Source organism: Salmo salar, chromosome ssa15, assembly GCF_905237065.1.
Source record: "Salmo salar chromosome ssa15, Ssal_v3.1, whole genome shotgun sequence".
NCBI lineage: Eukaryota > Metazoa > Chordata > Actinopteri > Salmoniformes > Salmonidae > Salmo > Salmo salar.
In genome coordinates this window covers 92,118,185-92,136,249 of record NC_059456.1, presented here as the reverse complement: position 1 = coordinate 92,136,249, position 18,065 = coordinate 92,118,185, and the positions used below count along the sequence as shown (strand labels likewise).

The 18,065-nt window shown below is 41.7% G+C and overlaps 3 protein-coding genes across 4 annotated transcripts in view; 2 read left to right on the top strand and 1 right to left on the bottom strand.

The window, feature by feature from the left end:
• Nucleotides 1-3,072, top strand: part of LOC106572619 (inter-alpha-trypsin inhibitor heavy chain H6) — a 41,275-nt gene extending 38,203 nt beyond the window's left edge. The window contains exons 11-18 of one of the 2 annotated variants that reach the window (XM_014146963.2): nucleotides 451-483; nucleotides 789-806; nucleotides 983-1,024; nucleotides 1,165-1,188; nucleotides 1,302-1,352; nucleotides 1,440-1,553; nucleotides 1,790-2,191; nucleotides 2,328-3,072. In XM_014146963.2, the coding sequence (XP_014002438.1) occupies nucleotides 451-483; nucleotides 789-806; nucleotides 983-1,024; nucleotides 1,165-1,188; nucleotides 1,302-1,352; nucleotides 1,440-1,553; nucleotides 1,790-2,191; nucleotides 2,328-2,587 (944 nt within the window). In that variant the 3' untranslated portion in view covers nucleotides 2,588-3,072. The remainder of the gene's footprint in view (nucleotides 1-450; nucleotides 484-788; nucleotides 807-982; nucleotides 1,025-1,164; nucleotides 1,189-1,301; nucleotides 1,353-1,439; nucleotides 1,554-1,789; nucleotides 2,192-2,327) is intronic. The other variant, XM_014146964.2, reaches the window with a different exon arrangement.
• Nucleotides 3,073-3,460: 388 nt separating this feature from the next.
• Nucleotides 3,461-11,863, bottom strand: LOC106572620 (rab GDP dissociation inhibitor alpha). Its single transcript, XM_045696288.1, has 11 exons — nucleotides 11,068-11,863; nucleotides 10,143-10,250; nucleotides 9,836-9,935; nucleotides 9,360-9,494; nucleotides 9,000-9,198; nucleotides 8,698-8,829; nucleotides 8,370-8,469; nucleotides 7,840-8,011; nucleotides 7,273-7,417; nucleotides 6,663-6,717; nucleotides 3,461-6,543 (listed from the first exon to the last, which is right to left on the bottom strand). Exons 1-11 carry the CDS (start codon nucleotides 11,110-11,112, stop codon nucleotides 6,391-6,393), a joined length of 1,344 nt encoding a protein of 447 aa, XP_045552244.1. The 5' UTR covers nucleotides 11,113-11,863; the 3' UTR covers nucleotides 3,461-6,390.
• A 1,235-nt stretch (nucleotides 11,864-13,098) lies between these two features.
• LOC106572621 (V-type proton ATPase subunit S1) lies at nucleotides 13,099-17,771 on the top strand. Its single transcript, XM_014146966.2, has 10 exons — nucleotides 13,099-13,318; nucleotides 13,602-13,728; nucleotides 14,339-14,413; nucleotides 14,612-14,805; nucleotides 14,934-14,971; nucleotides 15,115-15,200; nucleotides 15,395-15,639; nucleotides 15,993-16,046; nucleotides 16,259-16,490; nucleotides 16,707-17,771. Exons 1-10 carry the CDS (start codon nucleotides 13,194-13,196, stop codon nucleotides 16,920-16,922), a joined length of 1,392 nt encoding a protein of 463 aa, XP_014002441.1. The 5' UTR covers nucleotides 13,099-13,193; the 3' UTR covers nucleotides 16,923-17,771.
• The last annotated feature ends 294 nt before the right edge of the window (nucleotides 17,772-18,065 follow it).

Genomic DNA, 18,065 nt, shown 5'->3' with positions numbered 1-18,065 from the left:
CAATGGGCTTTTCCTGGATATTTTTTTAATCTTTTATCCTGCAACGAGTGAGGTCTGGCCACCCGACAACCTGCCTGCTCGACCCCATCCCCTTCTCCAGACCATCTCTGGAGACCTATTCGTCACTTCCCTCATCAACTCATCCCTGACCACTGTCTGCGTCCCCTCTGACTTCAAAATGTCTTGAGCTGCTCCCCTCCTCAAGAAACCAACACTCGATTCCTCTGATGTTAAACTATAGACCTGTATCCCTTTTCTTTCCAAAACACTTGTGTGCTGTCTCTGATCAACTTTCTCGCTCTCTCAAAGATCTTCTTGACTCTAACTGTATGTCGCTCTGGATAAGAGCGTCTGCTAAATGACTAAATGTAAATGTACAATCAAATGCACCACAGGCACTGTACTATCAATCTGCTTTTAGTTGTGAAATGTTCCACTTCTCTCCACCAGATGTCTCTACTTCCATTCAGCTCCATAGAAAAGGTGAAAATCTTTTTCTCTATCTAGAACCTAAAAGGTTTCTTCGGCTGTCCCCATAGGAGACCCCTTTGAAGAACCCTTTTTGGTTCTAGGTAGAACCCCCATGAGATTCATGTAGGACCTTTTACACAGAGGGTTCTACCTGGAACCAAAAAGGGTTCTCCTTTGGGGACTGCTGGAATCCTTTTGGAAACCTTTTTATGTAAGAGTGTGCCAGTAGATTTAATCATTCTACTGCACAAAATATATGAAGTGATGAAGTGGTGCTTTAAACTGTAATCATTTTTTTCTCCGGGGTCTTCCTTTAGATATGGAGGTGGTTAACGGTGAGTTCTCTCTTACTTCCCTGCCATGAAAAAGAGATTCACTGTAACATGAATGTTGTATATTAAAATCTGTTTCCCCGATAGAGATTCTGATAACACCCTCGCCGTGAGCTGGTCTGGGGGCTATGTTTTAACTGTCTGGTGTCTAATGATGTCCGTCTGATTTCATCTTTCAGATTATGATGCAACCTACGACTATGACCTCGACTATGACTCCTGTAAGTCATAGTTGATAGATGTATATACATAAATGTGTGTGTATATAACTGTTTAGTTGTGTTGGCCATGTGGATACTTTGTATGTTTCTAAGTTGATACAGATGTTTAACATCTTTTTGGGGAATTTGTATGTTTACAGGGGATGAATCAGCATCAAATCCTCGTAAGTATTTCTATGTAGTCTAGCATAAGATGAATGTACTTCAGAGCCAGGCTCTGACCTGTCATTGGTTTCAGTGCTTCAGATAGATGAGATTGACACTGTTGTCCTTCCAGGGCCGGGCCCCCCCTCCAGACTGAGCTCTGTCAGAGTCTTCTCCTCTTCTGGTAAGGCGCCTACACGACATAACGTATGACTGAAAGTGAATGTTTCTCACCTGTTTTTCTTAATGTCCAACATGTTTTATTCTGAAGTTGATGGAGACCCTCACTTTGTGGTCCAGCTCCCTAAACTGAAACAGAATCTGTGTTTCACGGTGGACGGCAGGGCCAATGATGTACTGAGACTGCTGGAAGACCCAGAGAGAGGTTAGTCAGCACAGACTACCAAGACAAGTCCAGAACTCTCACATTATATTACTGGCATGCAATTTCATTTTAGCAATGTGCCGTATAATTTGAGAAGCACACTGACATTGTATAGGAACAGAATTGAATGGGAATTAATTAATACGAACACATTAATCCTGTTAATGCTGCCATGCATATATATATATATATATATATCTCACACACAGTTAACCCTTGCCTTCCTCTCGCTTAAGGTATCATGGTGGATGGTCATTTGATGTGGGCTCCGTCCAAACAAGATGTCGAAGACCGTTCCCGTACGTACTTTGACCAGATAACCATCTCCACCAGGGGCGGGACAGGTGTGCTGGGCGCCATAATGATCACCCTCTCATTGGATGCCGTGGTGGTGGAGGGGGAGGGGCGGGACACCCTACACACCAATCAGGAGGGATCTGTGACAAGGCAGGGCGTGATGGTTTCCATGGAAAGCAGAGATGACTTCCATCAGAGCTGTTGGATCGAGCTGACGAAGAACATTCATTTCCTGGTTCTCTTCCACCACTACAAACAGCCCAGCTACCTGCAGATGGCACACCTCGGATTCTACATCACTGATGGACAGGGCCTCTCTCCTTCAACCAAAGGCCTACTGGGTACATTCCTTTATCCCTCTTAAAGTACTTTCAACTGGTTTCTTTGTCTTTTTGCACCTGACCCTAAAGCCCCTGCTGTATAAAGGGATTTAGAAAAATATGTAATGATTTAGTGATTGTTCTCTTGTCCCAACAGGCCAGTTCCAGCATGCTGACATGCGTGTCACGCTGATGAAGGACCCTCGTGACACACTGCGTCAGCCCAGTAAAGAGAGGGTGCTGTCCAGGGGGGTGCTGAGGTGGGGGGTGATACACATGCCCGTTACCCTACAGGACAAGACCCTGAAGGACACGGTGAGGAAAGGTCACCTGGGAAGTTGTTGGGTCGTGCCCAAGGCGCAGGTGGAGAGACTGCTGGGGCATCCCTACCAGAGCTATGTGGTGGATCACCTGTAAATACTCACTGGCTCTTTTCAAATGTCCACCCTAGCACACTAGTTAGAATACTATACATGCCTAATACATTGCTTTATATTAAGTGGTATGGAGATTGGAACCGAGACACTCATCTAGCTATCCCCTCCACCTCAAAGCTGGGTAACTCAGGCCATGGGAAACTCTAAGGACAAACAGCACTGGGACTAGGGTGCTGCTGGCTAGCCTTCAATACCAATGTCACATAGTGAGTTATTACTCTCTGAGAGCACAGGTAGCAGTGTGCACGAATGCATATTCATGATTATGAGAGGAAAAAGAGAGACAAATCCGAGACAGAGAAAAGAGAGGGCAAAAGAGAACAAGAGACAGATGCAAAAGAGAAAATGAGAGAGACCGATACAAAGAGAAAAATAGTGAGAGACAGAGGGAGAGTCCTGTAAGTATGATGAGGTAATTCACACAGGTGTCAGACATGAATAAATAAAGGAGATGGGATGATGTCATTGCACCAGTCCTTTCTGAAACAACAATAGTGACAGACTTCTCCTTCTGCCGTTAACATTGCAACAGCAAGATCTTAATTTTCTGTATACTTCTGCAGACAAATGCTGTTTGATCTTCACATACAGCTAATTCCAAACTCCCCTTCACAGAAATCATGTTTCATAAGTACTTTTATAATTCCAATGTTATAACAAATATATTAATAGATGATTTGAGCAATGTGGAATTTAATAAAGTGTCAGAGTTGTGTATATACAGTATGTATATTCCTAGAATGACTAAATCTTATAAATTGTCTATGGAACTCGTTTTGGTCTTATTGGGATAGGTAGTTTTACACAAAATATTTAGTTCTGTTAAAACACATTGACTCTCAGACACTTTGGATTTGACTTTTCAGGTTTGCCATGTGCTTTTAATTTTTTTCTATCATTTTGTTCATAGTTTAATTCATTTTATTTGTTACACAAGACATTGTTCACATACTAGTGATCAAACAAAGGACTGTAAGTTGTTTACTTCTCCGTCTGCCCTATGTTTCGGCAATTTCAAGGGATGTCATCAATAATATTAGTCAAAGGCCAAAACTCTTAAATGAATACAGTAAACCACATTTTAGGCTTTCTTTTAAATAAATAAAGAGAAGACAGCGTCTGGTGTCGAGGAAGGGGAAAAATGCCCAAATATAACTAGCTACGCTTGCAGAGTAAACTCAACACTATTCACCAAGGTAACATAATTCCAGTATGAAATTCACACAATGTTTAAACAGTGCACAGTCTGAAACTGTAGAAATGAGTCTAAAAGATGACTGGACTGAAAGGTTAACTGAACCCTATGATTGAGGACCAGACTGTTGCTATCGTCTCACTGTCCTTCATCACAACCTGTTATAAGACCTGTTAATGTTTAACCCATGTAAAACTGTAATAACCACTAAATCAGGTCAAACATGATACAACAAAACTAAGACAATGAAGTCGGCATATATGCATCACTTTGAGATCAGTTATGATAATATAACAAACTAATAGTAGAGAAGCATATTCAGCATTACCTTCCATCACCATAACGTCAGTGAAATCAAATAAATTAGCATTGTACTAAGACACACAAAGCCACCCCAAATACGTAAAAACTGAGGCGTTTAGAGATATGAGGGACTACATGAAGGGATAGGCAATAATTCCCACTAACGTCATCCATGTTACTGTAATCATATTTGAAGGGAAATGTTGTGGCATTGCTGCCCACAATTGATATGTACTGTAAATAACTAACCAAGCTGCAGATCCAAACCTCAAAACAATGTCATGCCTGGAAACATATAGATGAAGAGAACACGCGTAACCTTAAAGGTTCAGACAGAATGGAGGTTAAGGGTTTCTACAATGGAGGAGATTCACATTAGGGCCCAGCCAAGTCCACAGAACCCCAGGATTTACTAGACCATAGAAATAGAATGACTAGAATTTCTGAGATTCTATCGCTGTTATATTAGACTGTGGGTGGTAGTTAGTGGAAATACAATGTTCACAGTTAGCAGTCATGAAAGACACAAGACATTTGCAGCATCAAGTCAACCAACTGACATCAATAAGCAGAGGAATGATCGGCAGATAACATTGTTTTTAAATATACTGAAATTATTTGAGAACCCAAACATATTGGATAAGACCCCAAATTAAGGCTTAAACCAAGTAAAAGCAATTGGTTCATACTCTGGGGAGGCACTTCATATCGAGGCCTCAGAACCTTTTGTAATGGTGCATTCTGTTAAGTGTTTTACATTTTGGGAGTGTCCGCTTTCCCCTCCACTTGCTACTGTAAGGTTGCCTAGCAGGAGTCCAAAGGGAATTTGTCTCTCTGTGTGACATACACAACAAGGGTTAGTTAGACCACAACAATGATCTGGAGCTACCTTTCACTACAAGCCGAGAGTTCAGTCTTCCTTCTTTTACACAAAAGCAATACTTTCCTGGTCTCAAATCTGTGACAGTCCCTAACTACATTCGTTTTTATCACCTTGCTCGTCGTATCTCAACATGTAGTGATTGGATTTCCTATTTGAGTACAACTCAGTGCTATCCTTGGGACGTCCCTACCCTAAACCTAACCATAACCCTTACCTAACCTTGACCCTTACCTTAACCATTTTCGACTTCAATGGGGTGACATCAGTTGGGACATCCCAAGGACACTGTTTAGACTTTCTCATTTCATGAAAAATGTATTCATGTAACCTCACCAACATGCCTAGCCTCCAGACAGACCCTCACTGTAACCGCCCTCTCTCACTCTTCTACACAACACATTCTCTTTTCAGTTTGACATCAAAGTCCACTTCAGAGTACTACAGTCCATGTTTCCATTTCAAATTCAGTAAACTTCATAACTTCAGCAAGTGAAAATGCGCACCAAATGTTGAGAAATAAAAACTCTTAACAATGAAAAAATAACGAACGGAAACCATTCAAATCGTAACTTTGACATCACACAACAAACAGAGAACTAAAACGTGGTTTTAGGGACAACAGAACAGTTAGCCACCGGTTAGTTTAACTACTAGCACAGAGAACACAGCAGCACTGCAAAGTGAGCACTATCAGTTTGACAGAACAGCCTATTGATATTATAACTTTTCATTTTAAAACATTGTCTGACTGAGAGAGAGATTTGCCGAAAAAAGAGCAGTTGTCTATGTAAATAAGTAACACAGGTTAAATAGTAGGAAGAGAACAGGGTGAAAGCAGGGTTGACAGGAGGAAATGATCAGTGTGAGAATGGCCCAGCCTTCAGAACGCTGCTGCGTCATCATGTTCTATGTGCAATACTACTGTGTATTCATGCATGTCGAAAAGTGAAAAGGCTTTTGAAATTGCAACAACAATGAATCGGTCTACCTCTAATGATCATAGTTTAGACGTAGATTAAAATGGAATGAGAGACCATATCAACTCTGCCTTTCAGTTAGAGATAGGGAATGTGAGTCTTGGAACAATGTGCTGTGTGTGTGTTTTAATTATGTTTGAGTATGGAGACCTCAGAAGGAGGGGGAAAAAAGGAGGACAACCGGAAGGCAGAACCGCCCTGTCTACTCTAGAACCTTCTAGAACTCCCCTGAACACTCCCACCATCTCCCATATAAGGTACCCTACCCAGTACCCTGCCCCTACAATCTGTAAATGATCTAACTCGTTACCCGTTGTACTCTTTACCCTGCCCTCTACCACCTCATCCATATGTTCTGCCTTCTTCCATTAACCCCCTCTTCTTTCCCTTCTCTGCCCCGCCCTCTCCCTGATGCCCCTCCCTCCTCATTGCTCATCCTCCCCAAACACATCGTTCTGTTTGCGTTTCATGTTCTCAAAGTCAAAGTCGCTTCCGGTCATACGCTTGTAGATGTCCTTGATGTCGTTGCAGGTGGTCTCGAAGTGAGTGGTGGCGTCGTAGGCCGACGAGGCAAATATCTGAACGAGACATAAAATCACACCAATTAATTTTCACTCCACTGCCTTGTCCTAAAACATGTCTCAGAAAGGTGGTGTTTTAGCAATATAGGAGGTATATCTAGATGTGTTTGACTCACCTGACTCTCAGTACCGTCGTCTGTGGGCTCATAGAGGTCACTGAGGGACACAAACCTACAGATAAAGAGGGAAGACGTCAGTTATTGACTTACAAAAGCATCCTTACTGCTATTCATTTTATTCATTTGTAATAGCACACATCGTACAAGCTGAGTTTTGGACAGTGATGAAACAACACAAGATACAGTATAATATATATAAATACATAATATGTAAGTCGCTCTGGATAATAGCATCTACTAAATGACTAAAATGTAAATGTAAATTATAATATATGCCATTTAGCAGATGCTTTTATCCAAACGCGACTTAGTCATGCATGCATAAATGTTATGTATGGGTGGTCCCGGTAATTGAACCCACTTTCCTGGTGTTGCAAGCACCATATGCTCTATCAACTGAACTACAGAGGACCAAGACAATCAGAGAAGTGGGAGGGAGAAGAGGAGGGAGTAGAGAGGAGGAGAAGATAGAAGGAAGAGGGAGAAGACAGGAGGGAGCAGAGAGGAGGAAGAGGGAGCAGAGAGGAGGAAAAGGGAGAAGAGCGGAGGAAGAAGAGAGTAGTAAAGAGGAGGAAGAGGTAGTAGAGAAGAGGGAGTAGAGACACACTTCTGGTCAATGGGCTCCAGCAGCTCCAGAGCAGGCTCTATCTCAGCCTCAGGCTCGTTGGTCTCCACAGTGGTGCTGACAATGGCAATGTACTTCCCCTGGGCCGCCACATTGTGGGCATAGGAGATCATACACACGTAGATGTCTGGAGGACAGAACACAAGTTAGATCAGTTTAGGGATAAGGAAAAGAGGGTTTGTGATATATGGCCAATATATCACGGCTAAGGACTGTGTCCAGGCACTCCACGTTGCGCTGTGCATAAGAACAGCCCTTAGCCGTGGTATATTGGCCATATACCACACCCCCTCGTGCCTTATTGCTTAAGTATAAAATATGCCTGACAAATATGTTCTGTGGCAGTCACTTTGCTTTTCTGATACCTAATTGTGTATTTGATTGAGATTTTACAATTTTACTTTTCTGGACTATTCCAGACTTTTTCACTCTTCAACAACACTGCTATTGTACTTTATGTGAGGTTAACTTACTGGTAGAGAGAACATCTGACAACAGGAAGTCAGAAACATCCCATCTTAGTAAACCTGTATTTGGTCCACCCCTCACCTGACTTGCGGTTGACCTGGTTCTGGGGGATGATGATCTGACAGGAGTTGGCGTCGTTGGTGTCCTTGATCGGGTGGCTGAGGATACAGATGACCCTGATCACCTGACCTGCCTTACGCACGCGGTCCTGGATGTAGCTGGGGTCACAGATCAGCTGTTTGCACCGAGCCACCTGACAAGGGAAGGACAATATAGAAGACAACAATGTCAATCTAACATACTGTACTTTCTCTCTTCTACCAATTGTATATGTGCAGGTATTGTTCACTTTTCTTCAGTGCATTGACTACGTTACTATAAGGTAAAGAGATTAGATCTTATAGACATATTAGATTGTGATTTTATTTATAGTTTAGAGTGATTTTTATAGAAAGATTACATTGTGATTTTATAGAACTGATTAGATTGAGATTTTATAGATAGTTCATATTGTGATTTTATAGATAGATTAGATTGTGGTTTTATAGAACCGATTAGATAGATTAGACTGTGGTTTTATAGAACTGTGGTTTTATAGATGGTGATTTTACCTCTCCCTCAGACTTCACTCCCACCACATGGCCATCCTCCATCACTATCTCCTCCACTGGTTTGTTGAGCATGTAGGTTCCTCCATAAATTGCACTCAACCTAACAATGTATGAGAGAGAGACTATGAATTATACTTTATTATAAATATGCTAATAATATGCTAATACACAATTGAAGACATTTTACATTTACAATTTAGTCAGTTATCTTTAGCAGACTCTTTTATCCTTATCCAGAGTGACGTAAGATCAGAATTCAACATGCACAGCTTTGTCTTACTAAAGAAAGGACATAGAGATTTAGGGATTACAAATGTAACATACAGACCTGGCAAATCCTTGAGGCAGCTCCCCCAGGCCATAGAGGGGGTACAGGTAGGGGCTTTTCCCATATCGGGCCAGGGATTCACTGTACAGCTTGATACGATTGATGGTCTCCAAACAGGGCACATCAAGGTAGCTGGAGAAAGGGAGACACATGATCAATAGGAGTCAGGGTGTGCATTGAGGACATTCAAATCTCCTCAATGCTTTTCAAAACATTCATTTGGAATTTCAGTTTACTTCCTGATAGGCCCTGGCCCAGGCTAAATCTTATTAGCGAATAGTAATCAATCTAAGTGCTCTTACTCGTCTGTCCTGTAGAGGGCCAGGGCGTGGCCAGTGAAGTCGACAACATCCTGACCCAGGTCAAACTTCTTGTACACATCTCTCATGGTGGTGACTTTGGGGTCGACGCCCTCGAAGGTCTTAGGGTCGTTCTCGTCAAAGTTGGCCACAAACACGAGGAATTTCCGGAACCTTCTCTTCTCAAACATACCCATAAGATCTGGAGGACACGTGACAAAAACAAAAGTGAAAGCTCTACCTCATATATGACACTATACTGTATATATAGCAGGAAAACGTTAATAAATGTCAACTTTGATGGTTCATATAGCAAACTCACAACACAATCTAAAGTACAGTTTACTGTATATTCAAACTTACTTGAAGCTAGCGCCTCAGTCTCAGTTGAGGGCACCTTGTAGATCTTTCCTCCCTTGTACACAAAACTACCCTCCACTACTTTGAAGTCCAGGTATCGTGTCACTTCTGTGTATAGCAGCATTTTCACAAGCTGACCTGTTTTATTGGATTGTCAGACAGAAAGGATGGTTTTCATTTAATAACTTCAAGGTATCACCATGTTTCGTCAATAGCCATGCCATATTTTGCTTTATTGGTATCATGATGGCGATTTACATTTTTTCTTGGGTAAATTCTGCTTCCTATTTATACTCATGATGTGGTGATGGTCTGCATACATGAATACATTGAGTAACTGAGCAACATGATTTATGATTGAGGCTATTGGTGTGCCGATTGGTTATGTATGTATCGACTGGTAACAGGAATATTCATTAATCTAATAGGTTTAATTGTATCTGTCATTTGCAAACAAAAAACAAAATCGCACAACTGACCATTGGCCATAAGAAATTTGGGGATGAGGTCCACGTTCCAGTCTCTTCCACGACCCATAGACTCTGGAGGGCTGTCAGGCAGTTCAAACCGCTTGTACAGCTGTGGAAGGGAAATATATGCACGAGTGAAAACATCAATAAATACACTTACAAATGAAGTGAAAGGAAAATACAGGAGAATGAAATATCTGAATAAAACCATGGAGGGCTGGGTGGGACTTTGGAATATATTAAATATGATTGAATATTTGAGTGGATATTGACACAAAATGATGACCATTAGATCCACAATGTTCTACGGCCTTACCTCTTCCAGAGGGGTGATGGAGGAGCTTTCACCTCCATAGTAGGGGTTCCTGTCCATGTGCAGAACTTTCTTTCCATTCACAGACATGATCCCAGAGAGGATGCATTCCTAAAACGCAATGAAAGGCAAAATATGAATCAACATTCGTATTAAAAAAAGCAATTGTGTGTGTGTGTGTGTATCAGGAGGGAGAGATGGGGGGGGGTAAAAGGGAGGGACAAGATGTACGCAAGCGCGAGCCGATGTCTGAGCCATAACAATAATACTGTGCTAATAACAAAAATAATACCATTCATTAAAAAAACGAACAATTGTAGTAAAAATAAAGAAAATACACTTTTTATCTCTGCATCTGCCACCCCAAATGAAATGAGTGTAGCGGGTATTGTTCATATCCAGGCTAAATCATTAACTGTCTGCACTAAAAAAATATTCATTTTATGTATAATGTTGGCTTTGTCTTATTGTAAACTCTGTACACATGTGCCTCAAATATGGAACAGGGTGTGATGACTGAGGCGAGTCTACGAAACATTATACAGTACTAGGGAGAGGTTCTATTTATTTAAAACCATTCTCAGACCTGCGCAAATGCTGTTCAATGAAGGCCACTACACCATCACTCTGGGGCTACGCCTAAAGATGCTGCACAACGAATGAACAATGCATTGACAACACAAATGTATCCAAATAAATCGTTGCCTACTTGTATCCATTATTCAAATATATCGTATTAGCTTTGGGGCAGATAGGCTATTTACCATCACATTTTCCTAAAGTCAGCCAGGGATGCAGATGCTCCTATCAATTGCATTATTGGATGAATAAGAAAACATAGGCAAACTTCATAAATGTAAAGTTGAGTATGCTATATCACCAAGCCATGCCTTAATGTGAAGCAAATACAATTGATTAGACTACTTACCGTGAGTCCGGTGCCCAAAACGATCACATCATATTCCTCATCCATGTTGTATCACCGCCTCTCCTGTCTCGCCCTCTTTTGCCTTGTGAAATTTCAGGGAATTGGCAGGAAAGGAAACCAAGTGGAAGAACGGACGCAATTTGTCCCCGTTTCTTTTTAGCAAGTGTATGTTGGTTAGATGCCGTTTTAAGTTAGTATGTATTTATTTATAATCAGTTATAATTTGTAAGTGGAATATGGTCCACACTCTGTCACCGGCAAGAACGACCAAAGATGGCCCTAACCATGGAACGCTGTGGAACAGCAATGATGCATTCGCGTCGGAAAGTAGAGCACATCCCTTGCGTCTGCGCCTCACACTAAGGCTACACCCCTAGTCTCACAACAGACGAAACAGAGAAACCTCAAACTGTCCCTCCTCACATTTAAACAGTTATGTTATTGTATGCTTACGCTATTCATAAAAAGGCTAGATTTCTTCTTCTTCTTCTTCTTTTTTTATTTTTATTTTTTTTACATTTTTCAATTATCTTCTATTGCCTGATTAGACATTAGATGTATTTTGTTTTCCCCTTCAGTCATTTTCATTGCGGTAGGCGCAGCAATTGCGGATGCAGTGGTATTCCTCCGCCAACACTGCTGTTATGAAAAGCTCAGAAGACTGATAAAAGCCTGAAAATAGTTACCGGTAGCTATGTCTTCTATGGGCCTAGTCAACTAGGCGTGTTTATAGGCTAAAAGTAACATCCGCGATGTAGACTAAAGAATAACATAATATTAATCTTGCTCATTATGTTGGCTACTTTGTGTAGCCTATTCATTGTGGCATATAAAAAAAACATTCATTTTAGCCATATAGGCTAATTCCTCCTCAAGATTAGACACATGAAAATGTCCAACTGCCTACTTATTTATACTATAAGACCACCATATTTGACTAGGTCTAGGGGCCCCCTACATATTGACCATATCGATGACTGACAACAACGAAAACGAAGGCCGGAAATATGCGCACGCTAGCTGTCACTCATATCAGCATTAATGTGACCTGCTCTGACGGTCCACTCAGGTCCTCGTTTCAGGACCAAGGAGAGCGCCGCAGGTTTCTCGGACAACAAAGCGTCCGGTTTACTTTAAAAATCCCATATTATTCAACAATATTCTGAGATTAGGCCTAATGAGGGGTCTATAATAAATAGCCTTTCAATTACTTTATCAGGTGTTCACAGATAGACAATTGACAGGCCTACACAGATAGACAATTGACAGGCCTACACAGATAGACAATTGACAGGCCTACAATCAATAGGCCTTCGTTGCTAGGAATCAAAGGCTAATCATAACATAATGATTATATAATCTCACAGATCCTTATCTAATTTGATAAAATCTCAAATATTGTGGTGGTAAATCAATTGCAAAGTAATCTAGCTATTTTGGGATATTTTCTTCTTTGCCTACTGCAATTTGTTTTATTTCTTTGCAAAAAAAAGAAGCTTGATGTTGCATTTGTAAGTGTCTTTGCTCTAGGGCAGGGTAGGGGTGCGTTCCGTTCGTGACGGTTTACTTAACGACACGTTTCCCCAAAACAGTGCGCACAGTTCTTTAACAGCCTGAGTTAAATAAAGGTTTTATAAAACCATTATTTAACTAGTCAAGTCAGTTAAGAACACATTCTTATTTTACAATGACGGCCTATCCCAGCCAACCACCCTAACCTGGACGACGCTGGGCCAATTGTGCTCCGCCCTATGGGACTCCCGATCACGGCCGGTTGTGATACAGCCCAGGATCGAACCAGGCTCTGTAGTGACGTTTCTAGCACTGAGATGCAGTGTCTTTAACCACGGTACCACTCGGGAGCCCTATGGTATACACTTACACACTGAGGTATAATAAGAACCATATGGTAACTGCCCTCTGGGTGACCATAATTACAAGGTTTTTCAACTGGTCGTTCAGTCGAGTACCGGTTCCGTTGAATTCAACGTTGCACACCGTTCTGACATACTGAATGCAACCCAGGCTGCATGAGCAGGAACTGTTCCACGCACATGACAGTCAGCTGATTTAATGACGTCGTTTTACCCCACGTGACTTGGACTTTACGGAAAAACAAACTGACGATGGCAGGATCCGAGTCGTCAAGTAAAATGCGTACTAAAATGGCCTTTATTGCTCTTTTATTCGCCCTATTATCGACTGGAAGTTGTAGCAGTCCGGTACCACTTGTAATGTGGTCCAGTGAAGGGTAAATATGTATTATTCGTTTTAAAGCGAAGGGATTTTGAGCACTGCTAACTTTATCTATCATGCTACTTACTGTAAACTAACCAATCCAGCTGTATTGCTAGCTAGCATAGCTATACTCACTTTTATAAGACAACGTTATAATGCTCAAGGCATTAACTCCCTTTTGGATATCATTGTGTTATTATGCATTGCTAATCATTGCCGTGTTAGTTGTTGATTTGAGTAGTTAGATGTACTGTTATTCTATTGAGATAATATTAAGATGTTGTACATCTTTCCAGGTACACCTTACCACAGCATGCATCTCCCGCTGCTGGTCACATAATATCTCATGTCCAGCTGTTGGCCTACCTAAATTCTGCTCTGGGGTCTGCCCCACACAATGTGCTGCTCTTCCTACAGGACAAGGTCAGGCCTGATATTAATCATATAATTGTATTCAGTTGTACCACGTACAATTGTCTACTACTTGGCAAAGACTAGTTAAAGCTAGGTCACATAGTATGCAATGACCGTTTATATACTGTAATGTCAAAGCTGAATAGCCGACTGTGCTATTGCTTTAGGGATCAGTAGTGCAGAGCTTGGCCAGCTACAGTATAGTAACCCACTTGTGATGCCCTGCCCTGGTGTTTCCCACTCTGGTGTCCTGCCCTGGTGTTTCCCACTCTGGTGTCCTGCCCTGGTGTTTCCCACTCTGGTGTCCTGCCCTGGTGTTTCCCACTCTGGTGTCCTGCCCTGGTGTTTCCCACTCTGGTGTCCTGCCCTGGTGTTTACCACTCTGGTGTCCTGTCCTGGTGTTTCCCTCTCTGGTGTGACAATGTGTCTCAGACCCACTTCCTCTTTACTTCTTCCTATTCTCAGACTGACCTGTTTCTGCAGGCTGGAATTTCAGATATGTAGTAATAATGAGACTAGCCATGTACATGGATTTTAGCTTATATTGTACTGTTTTTAATGAATCTCAAACTCTGTGAAGCAGATGACATTGTTGTTGATATATGCATTGTCTACATAGCTGAGCAAAGATGACTTCACAAGGTATGGAGGAGTTTTTGGAAACAAGCAAGACAGTGCCTTTCCTAACCTGGAGGTAAATATTCTGTCTTTTGAGGTGGGGCATGGTATTGAGATACTAATATGATCAGGGCCATAAATCATCTCAGCGTAGGAGTGGTGAATAAGATCGCATGGACAGTGGAGATCTAATCCTACATCAGCACTCCTACTTTGTGAATTTAGACCCGGATGTATGTTGACAACTCATTTTGACTCCATTTCTCTCCCCCAGTCTGCATTACAGTCATCGTCTTCACTGTTGGTGCTGCCTGCCCTGTCATGGCTAGGTGCTAGTGCGGTCCCAAGCCTGCTACAGGAGAAGCTGGGTGTTTCCCCACTCAGCGTAGACCCAGACACACTGGAGCATCTGCACCTCAATGCCTCAGGAAACACTCTGCTGGTTATCAACCTGCCATATTCTTCTGGGTAAAACAATTAAACCAAATGTTTCTGGAGTCCAGGGTTCTGGAAAAATACTTTTTGATTGATTTGTTCACAATCCCACAGTAACTTGAACATGTATTGTATACTAATGTTCTTTGATTATGTTCCAGTGCTTACCTGTCCTGTAAGGATGTCCTGCGTAACAATGGTACGTTTAAGTTATGGCCATTTATTGTTCTTGTCAAAACCTTGTTATTTTATGTATTGGTATGTATGTATTCCAAACTATTTCTGTGACTCAACAATGTGTCATGCAGTATGTCTGAGTGATGCATTTTTCTCTCTCCCTAGATGAGGTCATTGGTAAGGTTCTGAGCATCATGAAAGCCCAGAGTGTGCCCTACGTTGCCATTTACACTGGGCTCAAGCCCTCAAGAGTAAGAAACATAAAAATATGCTTAACAAATGCTTCTAATCTACACCATGTATCAGCACTTTTTCAGAATTGTAGTTTCTAATGTCTCCTCACCAGACTTGAAATAAAGTGGTGGTGTACTTTTTGTTATGTTCTATTCATCTTCTCAATAACGTTGTAGCTGTATTTTGATTGTGTTCTCTCCTTGCTCCCTAGGTGATTGAGGAGCCGTCCCTGATTGGCCAGTCTTCTATGAGCCGTTCCTTGCTGCAGGCAGTTGTGGATGAGGTCAAACCTCCTCTGATGTTCAATTCCACCAGAGGCCCTTGCATCATGCTCTGGGCTCAGAATCTAAACGTCAGCTTTAGTGACAAGGAATGGATTGATCTCGGGCCATCGACCTTTGCTTCTGGTGGCTCTGTGAGCACGTCTGGGTCCTTCTGTAATGAAACCAACTCGCAGTGAGCCTGATACTTTTTTTTTTTACTGTGACATGCCACTTTTTGCTATGTATAGCAGCAGTATAGTAACATCATTGATACTGCAGTATAGTGACATTATTGATACTGCAGTATAGTAACGTCATTGATACTACAGTATAGTAGCAGTATAGTAACATTGATACTGCAATATAGTAACATAATTGATACTACAGTATTGTAGCAGTATAATAACATCATTGATTAGTTGCCTTATGTTACATGTGTTGCATATTTTAGCACTATCAAATTACCCAGTTGTGTGTTGACCGCAATAGGGAATCAGAGCTCTGTGGTGGAGCATTTGGATATGAATCCTATTTTGTTTTTCTCAGGCTTGTCCTTGATTATGGGAGTTCTGTTTCACCTTACAATCCCTTCCGTCTCATGTAAGTATATAATGTTAACATTTAAAATAGTTTTTGTATTAATGAGATGCAAGTCAAATATCATAGCAGCTTATACCAACAAAGTGTACACCATCTGTTCCTATGACACCACCACCCTCCTCTATCTATATTTTCAATGAATGAACAGTTAATTCCTGGACCTTCCCATTCCGATGTCAAGTGTGAGGTTACTAGAGTCTTATCATTTCCAGCTTCTCCATGAGCCAGCGGCGCTATCCTGTGTCTGCACGGAACTGGTTCACCCTGGACACTGTGGAGTTGGTATTCAACACCCAAACAGCCACCTACAATGGCAGCCACGGAATCTATGCCCCGGCAGAGTACTCTTTCCACTGCCAGAATGTCAACAACTTCCGCAATGCACTTCTAGTGCCCCGCACTCAGAATGCCAACCAGTGGAGAATCCTCTTCACTGACTTCCAGGTACGAATGCTTGAATTTCAGCCACGCAAAGGCAAAGAGCCTTTCAATAAACAGGGTTTAACTTCGAGGGTTCTGAATTTCTTAGAACAAAAAAAAAAAAATGTATGCATCCTTTATTTAACCAGGGAAGTCACATTGAGCTTGACTCATCTTTTTCAAGTGAGCCCCTGCTCCAATCCATTGTTAATAATTTTGCCGGCATCTGTTTCCATCTAGATCCAAGGCTTCAGCATACTGAACGGGACAACAGATTTCTCCTATGCCAGTGACTGTGCTGGCTTCTTCACACCAGGGATCTGGATGGGCCTGATCACCTCTCTGCTGATGCTGTTGATTCTCACCTACGGCCTGCACATGATCATGCAGCTACGCTCCATGGACCGCTTTGACGATCCTAAAGGCCCCTCCATCTCAGTGCCTCAGTCAGAGTAATGAAGAAGAGACAATGCCCCCTAGACTGCTCCCAGACCTGTTCATGCTGTCTTTCTTATTGTCATGTGACAATGTTCCCTCCACTTTGATTTGTTCAATAAATTCTATTGTCAGGTGCTTTAGCCACCTCCCATTCTGATTACCAGCTCAGCCTTCCCATCCCCTTAGCCTTTATTCTGTTTGTCTTACACAAACAGTCATTTAACAGATGCTCTTATCCAGAGCGACTTACAGGAGCAATTAAGGTTAAGTGCCTTGCTCAAGGGCATAGACAGATTTTTCACCTAGTTGGCTCTGGGATTTGAACCAGCTACCTTTCGGTTACTGGCGCAACACTCTTAACCTCTAGGCTACCTGCCGCCCAAGGGGGTACGTTCCATTACATCTCTTCATTTGCACTTGCCCAAAGAACTGCATAATGTACTGTAAATGCCTCCCTTTTCCCTTGATACCTAATCAGCTCACGCATGTGCCAATAAAAGGGGTTTGTTTGTACAAATAATAGAGGAAAGCTTTTGATGCCAATTCAGTGACTGAAATGTGATTGCAGCATTTTGTGGCACTGATTTTGGGTTATTTCGCTTGCATTGTAAGTTTCTCAGCTGTGTAATTTAAAGACTAATGCAAGAATTGCCTGTAAATATTAAGTTGAATTTATGTGTGCAGACTTGACGTTTGTGGGCGTTTGAGAATGCCTACCCTAAATATTGCTGTTGGAAATGCATAGTAGGACGAAATGTGAGAAAAGAATGCTGTGCAAATTATGCTTTGTTTCAAAAAGACAGTTTTACTCAATGCTGGCATTTTTTTCATTGACATCTGTGAAGTTGAAATAAAATTTCAAAACTATCAGTGCCTCTATACATACAAAATAGTGCTAAAATCCAATGCTTTGCCATTTTATCTTGACAGTGCATTCGGAAAGTAGTCAGACCCCTTGACTTTTTCCAAGTTTTGTTACATCACAGCCTTGTTTACATACATATTCAGACCCTTTACTCAGTACTTTGTTGAAGCACCTTTGGCAGTGATTACAGCCTCGAGTCTTCTTGGGTATAACGCTACAAGCTTGGCACACCTGCATTTGGGGAGTTTCTCCCATTCTTTGCAGATCTGCTCAAGCTGTCAGATTAGATGGGGAGC